Here is a 13234-nt window from a genome sequence, read left to right as displayed (position 1 = left end):
GCGTAACAGATCACGGCTTTTTAAGTTGCTCAGAAGATCTCAGTTCTTGGGAGGAGGAGGAATTCTGCTCCCCCCCACACCCCGCTCCCCCCATCCCAAACTCCATGCTCACCCACCCCCCCCACCCCCCAAAAAAAATAATCTATGCTTGATTAAGAGGCCCAATTAAAGCCCTTAACTTAGCTGTTTTAATCGAACACTGTGCATCAATTTACTGCATGAATTGCTTTGTATAATAATATTAGACATGTGAAGCCTAAAGTGTAAAGATGATATATCTCTTGCTGCAATAACATAATCTGAGTCTTAATCAATCACCTGAACCATGAATGCACTTTGCACGCCAATGATCAACGCAGTACCAGCGACATCCACTAGATGTCAGTAAAAGGCTGTAGGAGTGACGCCCCACCCCCTCTCCCTTTTCTTTGGACGAAACCAATCATCCATCATCATTACCTGGGTACTGTCTGAAGACCATTATGGTCCATAACAATACTATACAAGAAAACAAAATAGTATTAGCATAATACAGTTTTGCTGTGGTCCTTCCACATACCTCTTTGTGGTCATCCTCGTTGAGGCGTTTGATCTTGGTGTAGTCGACGGGGAGATCCCAGCAGTCGGCCTCGGTCATCTGGTAGCACCTGCTGTTGAGCAGGGCCTGGCGCTGGGGCGACATGGGCTGCAGGGGCGTCAGGACCGTACCACTTCCCTCCGGACCCCCGGGCTGCCGGCTCATACTCAGGTCCAGAGTATTGCTGTCATCCATGTCCCCATCCGGACCCTACGGAGAGAGAGAGAGAGAGAGAGAGAGAGAGAGAGAGAGAGAGAGAGACAGATACACAGAGAGAGAGAGAGAGAGAGAGAGAGAGAGAGAGAGAGAGAGAGAGAGAGAGAGAGAGAGAGAGAGAGAGATAGATAGATAGATAGATAGATAGATAGATAGATAGATAGAGAGAGAGAGAGAGAGAGAGAGTGAGAGAAGAGTAGGGGGGGAAATTAGCAGGGATATAGCCAAAGAGGTTGGAAGAGAGTGAGGAGAGGAGAGAAAAGGGAAAAGATAGAGGTGAGGCAGAGAGAGAGAGAGAGAGAGAGAGAGAGAGGGGCTAATTACTCCTCCTCCCCGGCCCACTCTGGATGACTATACAGGGAAAAACACTGATCTCCCCAGGTGCTCTGACGCCCCCTGGTGATGATGAAGATGATGATGATGATGATGATGATGATGATGATGATGACGACGGTCCATAACCAGAGAGCCACTGCGCCAGGGCTGGGCCCGCGTCTCCAGGCGCTGTCCTCGATGAGAGGTCGCTCTCGCCTCCGCGCCAAGGGGATGATGGGAGAGCAGAGCGGAGAGAGAAAGAGAGGAGAGAGAGAGAGAGCAGAGGAAGAGCAGAGAGAGAGAGAGAGAGCAGAGAAAGAGCAGGGAGAGAGAGAGAGAGAGAGAGCAGAGAGAGAGAGCAGAGAAAGAGCAGGGAGATAGAGAGAGAGAGCAGAGAGAGAGAGCAGAGAGAGAGCAGAGAGAGAGAGAGAGCAGAGAGAGAAAGAGCAGAGAGAGAGAGAGAGCAGAGAGAGAGAGCAGAGAAAGAGAGAGCAGAGAGAGAGCAGAGAGAGAGAGAGCAGAGAAAGAGCAGGGAGAGAGAGAGAGAGAGAGAGAGAGAGAGAGAGCCACTGCGACTGAAATTCTCCCCATCGATCCAGCAAGCGGGCTGTCTGAGAGACACAGGGCTCCAGTGCTTAGCCTAAGCCCATCCTTCTGTTTCAACCTGCCTGCCTCTGCCCTGCTCTGCGCCACGCAGCGCAAGAAATGGGCCAGGCAATCACTGGGGGTGTGTTGGGCCAGACTGCATTAATTCCCTGATAAGCAGAGCTTTAGAAATCAGGAGGCACAGAGATCATCTGACACCTGGTCCAGCTCAGGAGGCCTGTGAGACAGAACGGAGGGGCTAAGCCCGGACAGACGCGGCACACCTTTCACAGTTAGGCTATAGGAGTCTGGGTGACAATGACAAGGCGTAACATTGATGTTCTATCATATATAGGGATGGGAATGGGACCTTTCGGTAAGAGGGACAAAGAAGGGGAGCGAGAGAGAGATGGAGGAGGAGAGGAAGAGTGAGAAAGACAGAAAGTGAGAAAAGGAGAGAATATGCAAGGGAGAGAGGGAGAGAGAAAAAAAGAGAGAGACAGCAGAGCTCTGAGAGAAAGGGAGGGAGGGAGAGAGAAAGACAGAGATACAGCAGAGCTCTAAGAGAGAGGGAGAGAGAGAGAGTGTGAAATAGGTGGAGATAGAGAGTGAGAGAGAGAGACAGCAGAGCTCTAAGAGAGAGGGAGGGAGAGAGAGAGAGAGAGAGAGAGAGAGAGAGAGACAGAGAGACAGCAGGGAGGGAGGGAGCGAGCGAGCGGAACATGCGTCGCTGGGGGGGGGGGGCGGGGCGCGGAGGCACGGAGGCGTGGCCTACCTGGGAGAGGAGGTCCTGGGGCTTGCCCGCCAGACTGTGGGGCATCTCCCGGCAGCGCGTGGACAGGTTGAGGATGGCGGTGGCCGCCATGTGGGCGGCCTCCATGTCGTGCGTGTAGTCGAAGCTGCTCTTGCTGCAGGTGCTGCTGGCACTGCTGCCCCCACCGGCCCCTCCCCCTCCGCAGCTCAGGCTGCTGCTGCTGGGGGCGTAGCTGCTCGTCGTGCTGCTGGCCGGGCTGGAGTTCTTACAGTAGCGCTTGGCTGCAGGGAGCAAACACACACACACACACACACACACGCACATACATACAGACGGGTCATACATACTGTACGTACATGTGCCGCATAGGCTCTCATGCACGCACGCATGCACGCGTGCGCACTCAAACACACGCACACACACACACACGCGCAGAGATAACGAAGGCACTGGCATAGATCCACGCATTGATATGCAGCAGAGACAGACAGATGTGCATGACAGAAGTCAAGGATGGTGGCCAAAAAAGATTTTAGACCTCTTTTAAATATCCAAAAATAGGCAGATACAGAAAGATAGACTGATTGACAGACAGACAGACAGACAGACAGACAGATAGATAGATAGATAGATAGATAGATAGATAGATAGATAGATAGATAGATAGATAGATAGATAGATGGATAGATAGATAGATAGATAGATAGATAGATAGATAGATAGATAGATAGATAGATAGATAGATAGATAGATAGATAGATAGATAGATAGATAGATAGATAGATAGATAGATAGATAGATAGGAAATCTCTAACACCTCCAGAGGAATTTCGTGGTTTGTTATTCCACGGTGAATGCTGTGTGAGCAACTGAGAGACTGCTCTTGGCTGATAAAGAGGAAGACAGAGAGATGGAGAGTGCGGGAGAGCTAGAGGGAGAGAGAGAGAGAGAGAGAGAGAGAGAGGGAGAGAGAGAGAGAGAGAGAGAGAGATGGGAGCAGTGTGACAGTGGATCTGGGCTTCACACTGTGGGTTGGTAGGCAGCGGTCTGTGAGTAAGAATAGACAGAGCGTCTCTCTAAAGCATCCTCTCCTGCCATGGGGAGCTGAGGCGAGGTGCAGGAGAAAGCCAGACCCGACCACAGACTCGCACTAATGCTTCACAGACAAAGAGGCTACGACTCTACTCCTCCCCACCGACAGCATCTCAGGTTAAAGGGGTAGTGTGCTATTTTGGACATTTAGCCCTATTTGTGGTCTGTCTACCATGAACCTGAAACAGAGACCATAATTTCACTGATCGTTCCAGTATTGAGCTAGCTGCGGTTTTTATGCAGGCTCTCACTGAGCTACAATGGAAGTCAATGGGGCATACGTAAATGCGTTGAAAAACTATGATGAATGTGCTTTTCTGAGACGGGAAGCACAGGGTGTAATCTTCCCAGTCTCAGTATGCTCTCCAGTGAAATGTATCGTAATCCGAATATGTTTAGGTGTTTGGAATGACTTGCACATAGTCCTGTGTGGGAACAGTGAAAATAATCACCAGGTGAATGCTTATGTCCAAGCCTTGCCAAACATGTAAAAACATTCAGATTGCGATACATTTCACAGGAGAGCATACTGAGTCCTGTCTCAGAAAACCACTTTATCATAGTTTTTCCAATGCATTTACATATGCCCCATTGACGTCCATTGTACAGTAGCTCAGTGAGAGCCTGCATATAAAAAACGCAGCTAGCTCAATACTGGAACGATCAATGAAATTATGGTCTCTATGTTTCAGGTTAATGGTAGACAGACCACAAATAGAGCTTCATTAAATGTTCAAAATAGCACACTATCCCTTTAAGATGCTGTACATTCAGCAGGACACAGTGCTATATAACATTACATGTCTGAATTTGGGGGGAAATGCCTTGGGTTTGGGGTATGTGTGTGTAAAATTGTTAGAAATTATTCATTATTAAATTATGAATTATTATAAAAACTGCTTATACTGCTGTTAATGTGCGTGTAGTCTGGGGCGGCTGTGGCTCAGGAAGTAGAGTGGGTTGTCCAATGATCGCAGGGTCGGCGGTTCAAACCCCGGCTCCTCCAGTCCACATGTGTGTGCAAACACTGAACCCCAAATCGCTCCCAATGAGCAGGCTAGCCTTGCATGGCAGCTGCCACCAATGGTGTGTGAATGCATGTGTGAATGTGTGAATGAAAGGCCATTATAAAGCGCTTTGGATAAAAGCTCTACATAAGTGCAGTCCATTTACAATGTCCCCTAGAAGTGCTTACGATTTTCAGCACCACAGACAGCGGCACTTTGAGTTTGGTCTGAGAAGGACGCCGACGCGTGCGCGCACCAAAACGACACGTACCGTCGTATCCCTTGGGCGAGAGGTCTCGTCCGTGGCTCTTTGGCGCCAGGCCTCTCTTCCCGTAGACGTGCTGCTGGCTGTCGTAGCCTCCGTAGTCGAAGCTGGTCTTGGAGTACTTCTCCAGCTCCTTGGCCAGGTTGGAGCGCGGCGTGCTGGTGGAGACGTTATTTTTGTGACCGTACTGTGGGATCTCCAGCTGTTTCACAAAGCACATTGGCCTGGAAAATAACCATGGACAGGGGGGCCGTGTTTGTGTACACGCCGTCAGAGCGCTCTGACCGAGGTGAGTCCTGCATGAGCCACTAGGGGGACCTCACTCTGAAGACAAATGGCTAAAGTGGAGTGTGCTCTGTGTGTCTGTGTGTGCATCGTGTCACTTCCCGCGTCTGCTCTTTGAGATGCGACGAGATAGAAGAGATAGTGGTTCGAGTCAGAGGGTGCATCTCTTCAGGGGATGTACTGGGATGAGCGGCGGTGGATTTATGTGATGAGGGGAGAAGGGAGTACCTCAGCACGCGGTCCGAACCCTGGCTGGACTTGGACGTGTCACAAGGGTGGCTCTTCTCGTGAACCTTGGCCATCTTCTCCGCGGCGGCGATGGGGCACCCCGAGAGACTGCAACAGCGTCAACACAACAGGGGCCTCGTTAGCCAAGCACACACACGCAGACGCACACACACGCGCGCGCACGCTCACACACACGTGCACGCTCACACACACATGCACGCTCACACGCACGCACACAGACACATGTACACACACATACATACACAGACACACACAAACACACGTACGCACACACACACACACACACACAGTCGGCCTCACAAATAACAGACAAATCGAGTCCATCAAGTGAAATTGGCTTTGAATTAAACAGCATAGCAAATTTTGTATATATAGGAGCGGCCCGCGTATGAATAATGTATTTCTTATGGCCTAGTTTTTAATTGCAGTGCCGGGTTTCGCAGATAGAGTGCTGGCTGGCTGGCTGGCTGGCTGGCTGTGTGTGTGTGTGTGTGTGTGTGTGTGTGTGTGTGTGTGTGTGGGGCTGGCCGGCTTCAGAGAGATCCTCTCCTCCAGATACCACATCCTTTTTGAGGAGTTCTGGGAGGCGCGGCGGGGAGAGCTGATTGGCTGCCACGGCCACAGCTTCAAAACATCCCTCTACTGTACGCTCCCCTACCCCCTCTCCACCTCCGCTCTCCTCCTCCTCCTCCTCCTCCTCCTCCTCCTCCCCTAAGCCCCCTATCCCTTTCTCACATTGGCACCGCTCACATGATGTCTCTCTCTCTCTCTCTCTCTCTCCCCCTCTCTCATCTCTCTCTTATCCTCTCTCTCTCACGTATACAAATCAGTCACACTCGCAAACAAACCAGCGCTGCTTTTGTGCGAGCGGGGAACACACTGCCGTGGGCCTCTGCTAATCGGTTCATGTGCACGCGAGAAATGAAAAATTGATACGGCCAGCACGGAACACACACACACACACACACATCACACACACACACACACACACACACACACACACACACACACACACACACACACACGGATTTCAAAGCAGCATTGAAACCCGGGAGGACCATGTGACAAGCTGACAGAAGGACTGCTGTCAGTATAGTGGAGTTTCCATGACAACAGCGAGAATGTGAGACACAAAAGCTATAGATACACGACGTGTGTGTTTTTTTTTCTCACACTTTGTTTTCTTCTCCAGGAGGCTGCTAATGACTACAGTGTGTGTGTGTGTGCCAGTCCCACAGGAGCTGCTCTATATAACATGGCCTGCAGCAAACGCGGGTGGAGAGGGAGGTATGTGTCTGCATCTGTGTGTGTGTGTGTGTGAGAGAGAGTGTGTACGGGCCTGCTGTACAATATATGAACAACATTCGTATGTACATACCTCTGTGTGTGTGTGTGTGTGTGTGTGTGCGTCTGTGTGAGGGTACGTGTGGGTGGGTGTTTCTCTGTGGTCTGCATTAAGGACCGCATGTCAGTGCCAGTCTTATAATGAAACATATCCAAGACAAAACAATACCACGGCCTACATGAACCCAAACCAGGCAGACGCCACACACAGCTCACCAGATCCATCTGTCTATTGTTCTGTTCTGTTCATTGTACTCCTATTCCATTCCATTAGACTCCTATTCCATTCCATTAGATGGATTCATTGTGTTCCGTTCAACTATTCTACTATTTTGTCTATCATTCTATTATTCCACTATTCTATTTCCTTATCTCATTCTCCGTGGTGGTGTGCATGCCCCGCCTGTTTGCCACGCCCACTCACCTGCGGTGGGAGTTCCTGTTGCTATTGACATGGCCCCGCCCAGAGCAGCCAGGAGTAGGGCACTTTAGAACATTCTCATACATAGCAAGAACTTCGACAGACAAGGAGAGGCGAGAAAGACAGCGGGGGTTAGGAGGACCCAGAGACAGGGGTTACAAGTCCAGTCAGTTACATTAGTTCACAGAAAGAGCGGCATGCACTGCTGCTATTTAGTGATGATGGCCGTGAAGATGAAAATTGTGTGTGTGTGGGGTGGGGGGTGATTAAGTATTGTTAAGAATGTAAAAATGGTTAAAAGGGATAAGCCGATGTTAAATCTATAAGGAATTGTCTATGGCAGACACAGGGTGTACGTGGTTAACTCAAAGTTATTTGTCTTAGCGAGTGAGTGGGAGTTGTGAGAGTGCCCCCATGCTGAGTGGATGACCACCACAACCACCAAACCCTGGCATGGAAGAATGTGGAAAGAAAGAACAAACAATCAAACAAAAAAGCACACACACAAAGAAAGGAAGAACATAAAAGAAAGGAAGAACATAAAAGAAAGGAAGAAATGTCCTCGAGAAACAAACAAATAACACAAGAGCCTGTTGAAATGTGGCTCAGTGTACCGCACTATAGGAGTGTTGCAGGCTAATGGTGTGTAATGTGCCAGTCAGCAGGCTGGTTGGCTCAGGTACGTACTCTCGGGTGGCACCCTGTCCTTGTGGGGACAGCCAGACAGGCTCCTGTGGTGGGGGTAGAGGCCTGTGACGTGGCCCGTCCCATCACACCCTGGGGTGGGGCACTTGCTCTCCTTCTTCTCCCCCCTGGAGGAATCTGACAAGGTGAGAGAGAGAGAGAGAAGCGAGAGAGAGAGAGAGAGAGAGAGAGAGAGAGAGAGAGGACAGGGGCAAAAAGGGGATTGGGGGGGTTGAACGCACCTGTCTTCTGTCCAGGTGACCCTGGTTGTAATGTACCCTACAAGAAGAATTAATATCCTTATAGCAAATATACTGCAGCACGGTTTAACTTAATCTAGAGTGTTCCATTTGCCATGTCATTCACTATTACATGCATTACCCTAAAATGATCCTTGTAAATGCAGGTTGGTAAGAAAGGCTGTAGCTAGTCACACCTGCGCAATCTGTTCAACAGGACACTCCCCGATCCCTGCGCTCGCTCTGCAAAAATCTGGCACGATTGTTAAATCCCTGTGTCCCAGAAATGCAATTTCATATTTCATTAAAAATGTACACTGGCTAGTAGATAAGACAGAATGACTAAGCCTGTGCGAAAGTGGCTTATCAGCGGTTCTCCTGTATGTATATCTGGGAATCCCATCTCCGCCATACCCGGCTGGTGCCCCAAGGTACGAGGCGTGGGCCCCGCCGCGTTAGACACACACTCTCATTGTCCGTCACACACATGCACGCACGCACGCTGGACGGCTGTTGTCTACGGCACGTACAGCAGGCACATGGGTTTCTTCTCAGACGTGAGCGAAATCACTGAGCTATCGCTAGTTCTGACCCAAATGAATTAGCTACGTCTCTCCCCGTCACTTGTCCCCTTGATGAAAAAACGGAGACGATAACTCGCAGATGTGCAAGAGATCGAAGGACACAGCAGATGGAAGAAGATGAAGTCAGTGTGAATGGATGGATTGTTTACGGCCTTGCTTGTCTGGAGCCAGAGTACGCAGCCACACCAGCTATAGGTATGACTAGAGTGAAAGACCAGTGGTATCGCACTATTCTGGGGTCTGCCTCTCAGTCCACTGTAGCCTACTAATGGAATATCCCTTAATATAATAATATAATGACCCTTATAGTGGCTATAAGGGATGACCATGCCATGGGCCATAGGTGGACGCACATTTAAAGGGAATGATTGGGCATACCTTTGCAACGCCCGGCTGCCATGAGAACCTTTTAGTAATATGTGTTATTATCATAATTGAGGCGACAGTAGCTGATCAGGAGGTAGCCGTCTGGGAATCGGAAGGTCCCCGGTTCGATTCCAGCTACACCTCATCTGCCTTGTCAAAGTGTCCCTGAGCATGACACTGAACCCCACATTTCTCCCAGGCTAACACCAGCTGGCCGCCTTTGGTGGGGGAATTTGTGTGCGAATGTGTAAATGTGAGAAGCCATTGTAAAGCGCTATGTCTACTATAAAAGCGCTATGAGTGCACTCCATTTCAATATAGCCCACAGTGTGGCAAGTTATATTGCCATGGAGCTGTGGCCCGAAAGTTGAAAATTCACCAACGACCTTTAGCATTCGTACGTCTTTAGAAGGAACCACTCATGCCTCCACTTACATGAAAAGCAAGTGATTCTTTATGAAAAGAGCTCAGTATGTCCTGTGTCTATTCATACTGTAGATAAATATCTGCCGGGGTTTTCAGGTTAACCCAATCTAAACCAGCGCAATGTTTTGTCTGCAGATCATTGCGCTTGGTGTCTATTGCCATGTCACTCAAAACATATTTCCATGGCATGGCCCTGAGTGCCATGTGGTGCATCCCCCCCCCCCCCCCCCCCTCCCCCACCCCACCCTACCACCACCCCCAAGGTGATGACAGTCTAATGAGCCTGTCTGGGGCACAGTGTGTTGATGTCCTCTGAAGCTTTCTCATGGTTGATAATCACACAACCAAACACACACACACACACACACACACACACACACACACACACACACAGGGACTCCCTACCAGCAGCAGTGGGTGGGGATCGGAGTGGATTTCGAGAAACAGGCCGTGTATAGAATCCCGCCGATGAGATTTGCTGTCCTAACGGGCCGTGCAGATTGCCATTACTCATGCCTGACAAGCCAAGCCTCTGATGTTACCATGCCGACCTATTTTAACAACATAAGCTGCAGCCGTTGCTTCTAGCGCTACGTATATGCTGCTGTTACCCTAGCGTCACTGTCACTGCAATATGCAGGCTTCAGTCCAGCTTGGGAAAACTCTCTCTCTCTCTCTCTCTCTCTCTCTCTCTCTCTCTCTCTCCCTCTCTCTCTCCCTCTCTCTCTCTTTCCCTCTCTCTCTCTCTCTCTCTCTCTCCCTCCCAAAGATAAGCTGAAATGCTGGGCAGCGGGGGTCAGGAAAATGTCTCATGCTATTACCAAAATGGGTATAATGAACACCAGTTACAGTATTTTACTCAACGCACAAGCTATTACTGTGACGGACAGAAATAGTCAAATTGCATGAAAAGGCTTATGGGTTATCGTGTTTTGCTTCGATACCAAAACCATTTGAAATTTGAAAAATGTCAAAAGTATAGGGAATAGATGCGTATAGCTCCTAACTCAGCACAGTGAGAATGAGAATTAGAGACAAGGGATGGAGCCAGTGAGTGGGTGTGTTGACAGCAGCAGTGCGAGTCCTACCTTTAGGGTAGTATGCCCTCTTTGACCCGTCGTGGTGCATTCTGGACTTGCGTTCCTCGGCCCCGCTGCTCTGCCGGGGGCTGTGCTCGCCGTGGCCGTGGCGATGGTGCTCCCTCCGGCCCACTGAGTGCTCTGATGCCATCCTGTCCCTCATGACTTTGGCCCTCTCCGACTCCAGGGCGATGGCCTTCTCCAGCAGGGACAGGTTGCCTTTGGTCATGTCGAAGGCCTCGTCGGAGCGGTCGGAGGCCACCGACGTGGTGTCCTCGTCCCCATCTCGAGAGCAGCTGGCCGGGTAGCCCCGGGATGCCGGGCTCAGCTGTTCTTCCAGCTTCATCAGGTTGACCATGTCCGAATAGCTGCGCTCCAGGGAACGGGCCTCGTCCGGGTGGCCCTGCTGGCAGCTCTCGTACCTGGGCAGGTGGTGGGCCTGGAGCTGGGCCTGCTGCTGGTGCTGGTGCTGGTGCTGGTGGTCGCCCGGGTGCTGGTGGTGGTGGGCCGGCTGCCCGGGGCGATCCGACGGCTGGGTCTCGCTCAGCTTGCGGGCCAGATCAAAGCACTGGTTCCTCAGACACTCCAGACTGCTGAGACACACCTCCTCCTCACTCTCCTCCCCCTGGCCTCTCACCCCCCTCGGCGCCGGGCGCCCATTGGCGTGGCCGTCGTCCGCCGCCACCCCGGCGCCGTCCGGGTAGGCATCGTCGGGCAGTAAGGCGCCGTGGCCCTGTGCCAGCAGCTTGAGGGAGTCTACCGTCTCCCGCACCACGTCGCTGTCCAGGTCCACGCTCAGCTCGCCCTTCCTGCCCCCACGCTCGCTGCCGTCGTCGTCGTCGTCGTCGTCGTCCTCCCCGGCGCTGTTGGAGGAGTTGCTGTTCATCTCCGACTCAGTCGTGGCCTGGTAGGCTGCGTCCTCGGCGATCTTCCCCAGGTTGAGGAGAGACTTCGCCACCAGCTCGTCGTAGTTCTCGTATTCCTCCCCGTTAGGGTTGACACCGACACCGCCGCCGCCGTTGTTGTTGTTGTCCCTCTGCATCATCTGGAGTTTTGATTGTCCGCCATTTTTGTATCGGCTCTCTAGTGTCAGGAAAGGAAGGATAGACCTTTCAGTCCGTACTAGTGGATAAATGAAGAATAAGATCAGTTTACTTCCATCATTTCTGCAAGGGCATCAAAATGATACATAAATAAATATATACATATATTTTTGAGGCCAGCCCAATCTATATGATTGAGGCAAGCCAAATATATATATATATATATATATTGGGCTTGCCTCAATCATTTAGCAAAATTTATCGTGACAATGAACAATATAAACTTGGTAAATGGCCTGAAAAAGTGAATCACCATATAAAAATCACCACATAAAAAATGAATCGTCTCATCCTGTAAGTCATGAATGGATCATAGAGCCGGCCATTCCGCCCTACTATCAAATAAACCCTGTAATAATCAAATCCAGCAATTACATCCGTACTTGTTTTTACGACTCGCAACGACTCATCCAGCCTTGGTTCGGCATGTTTGCTCATAAAAATACACACCCCAGAGCTCTCTGAGAACATTGCTTCTCCCCAAATAACGGGTTGATTTTGGGAAATCAATGCTCTCTCTCGCCGAATGAGAGAGCGACAGAATGAGGGAGGCGGGCGAGGCGCTCCGATTCGTGAGCCAGAAATATCTGAGCCATTTCCTTGGCCGGGAACGGGGGGTTGGAGGGGGGGACAGGGGGGGGGGAGCGGAGACTGAGCACATGTGACATGTCCGCCGAGACGGGGGATCGCGGGAGGGTGGGGTGGGGGGGGGTAATTCGGAGAGCTCCTCTCTGGATTGCTCTTGAAGGCACTGTCAGAAGCGATTGGGGACGTGGGAGAGCGAAGCCACCGGCCGACGGACGGCGAGGAGGCACATCTGGTGCTCCCGAGGTAGAGAACCTCTGATTACGTCCTCTCTCCCCTCTCCGCGGTGGACATGCCGGCCACACACTCCTAGATTGACCATCAAACCTCTCGCGCCAACTCTGCTCTCCCAGGGATATTAGGCCCTTGCCTCTCTGATTGTATACAGTATATATGGAGCTTCCTCCACAGGCCACAGCAAAGGTGCACCCCTCTGATAAGAGGTATCTTTGACTCAGACCGAATTCCCACTGACAGTTTATTAGTGGAACGTATATAACCTCCCCTGTCCCGCCAACCCCTCTTACTCCGGAGAGTGAAGCTGGAGGATGGACTCACCTTGCTGACGACCCTGTTCCTCCTCTTCTTCCTCCTCCTCCTCCTCCTCCTCCTCTTCCTCCTCCTCCTCGTGCTCGTCTTCGTCGCACTCCTCCTCCTCTTGCTCCTCCTCTTCCTCTTGCTCTTCGTCGTCCCCATCCTCGGCCTCCTCGTCCTCCTCGGCCCCCTCCTCCTCCTCCACCTGGCCCACCTCCACCCCCCCCTCTTGTCTCGCCATTCCTCCTTCCTCCTCCTCCTCCTCTTCCTCCTCCTCCTCCTCTTCCTCCTCCTCCACTTCCTCCTCTTCTTCAGCGTGCTCCTCGTTATCCTCGTAGAACCCTTCCTCCTCCTCTGCCTCCTCTTCCTCCACCTCCCTCTCCTCCTCCTCTTCCTCCACCTCTCCCTCCACCTCCCCCTGCTCCTTCTCCGGCCCCGCCTCCATGGGTTGGGGCTGGTAGCTGGGGTAGCTGGGGGGGTCCTCTTTTGGAGGGTTCAGGAAGGGTCTCCTTTTGGCAGCAGGC

General features: G+C 51.4%; 1 protein-coding gene across 1 annotated transcript in view; it reads right to left on the bottom strand.

Moving 5' to 3' along the window:
* The window catches only part of myt1la (myelin transcription factor 1-like, a), a gene marked incomplete at both ends in the record, with an annotated part of 28704 nt that overhangs the window by 5337 nt on the left and 10133 nt on the right, over positions 1 to 13234 (bottom strand). Inside the window, 8 exons of the mRNA XM_084439269.1 lie at positions 560 to 787; positions 2469 to 2728; positions 4818 to 5035; positions 5325 to 5432; positions 7114 to 7204; positions 7798 to 7932; positions 10498 to 11571; positions 12735 to 13234. The exon at positions 12735 to 13234 is cut by the window's right edge and continues 57 nt beyond it. Of these exons, the coding sequence (XP_084295395.1) occupies positions 560 to 787; positions 2469 to 2728; positions 4818 to 5035; positions 5325 to 5432; positions 7114 to 7204; positions 7798 to 7932; positions 10498 to 11571; positions 12735 to 13234 (2614 nt within the window). The remainder of the gene's footprint in view (positions 1 to 559; positions 788 to 2468; positions 2729 to 4817; positions 5036 to 5324; positions 5433 to 7113; positions 7205 to 7797; positions 7933 to 10497; positions 11572 to 12734) is intronic.

The sequence above is a fragment of the Borostomias antarcticus genome (assembly GCF_949987555.1).
Source record: "Borostomias antarcticus genome assembly, chromosome: 6".
Lineage (NCBI taxonomy): Eukaryota > Metazoa > Chordata > Actinopteri > Stomiiformes > Stomiidae > Borostomias > Borostomias antarcticus.
The sequence above is the reverse complement of the archived record's forward strand: the minus strand, read 5'-3'. Positions and strand labels throughout refer to the sequence as shown.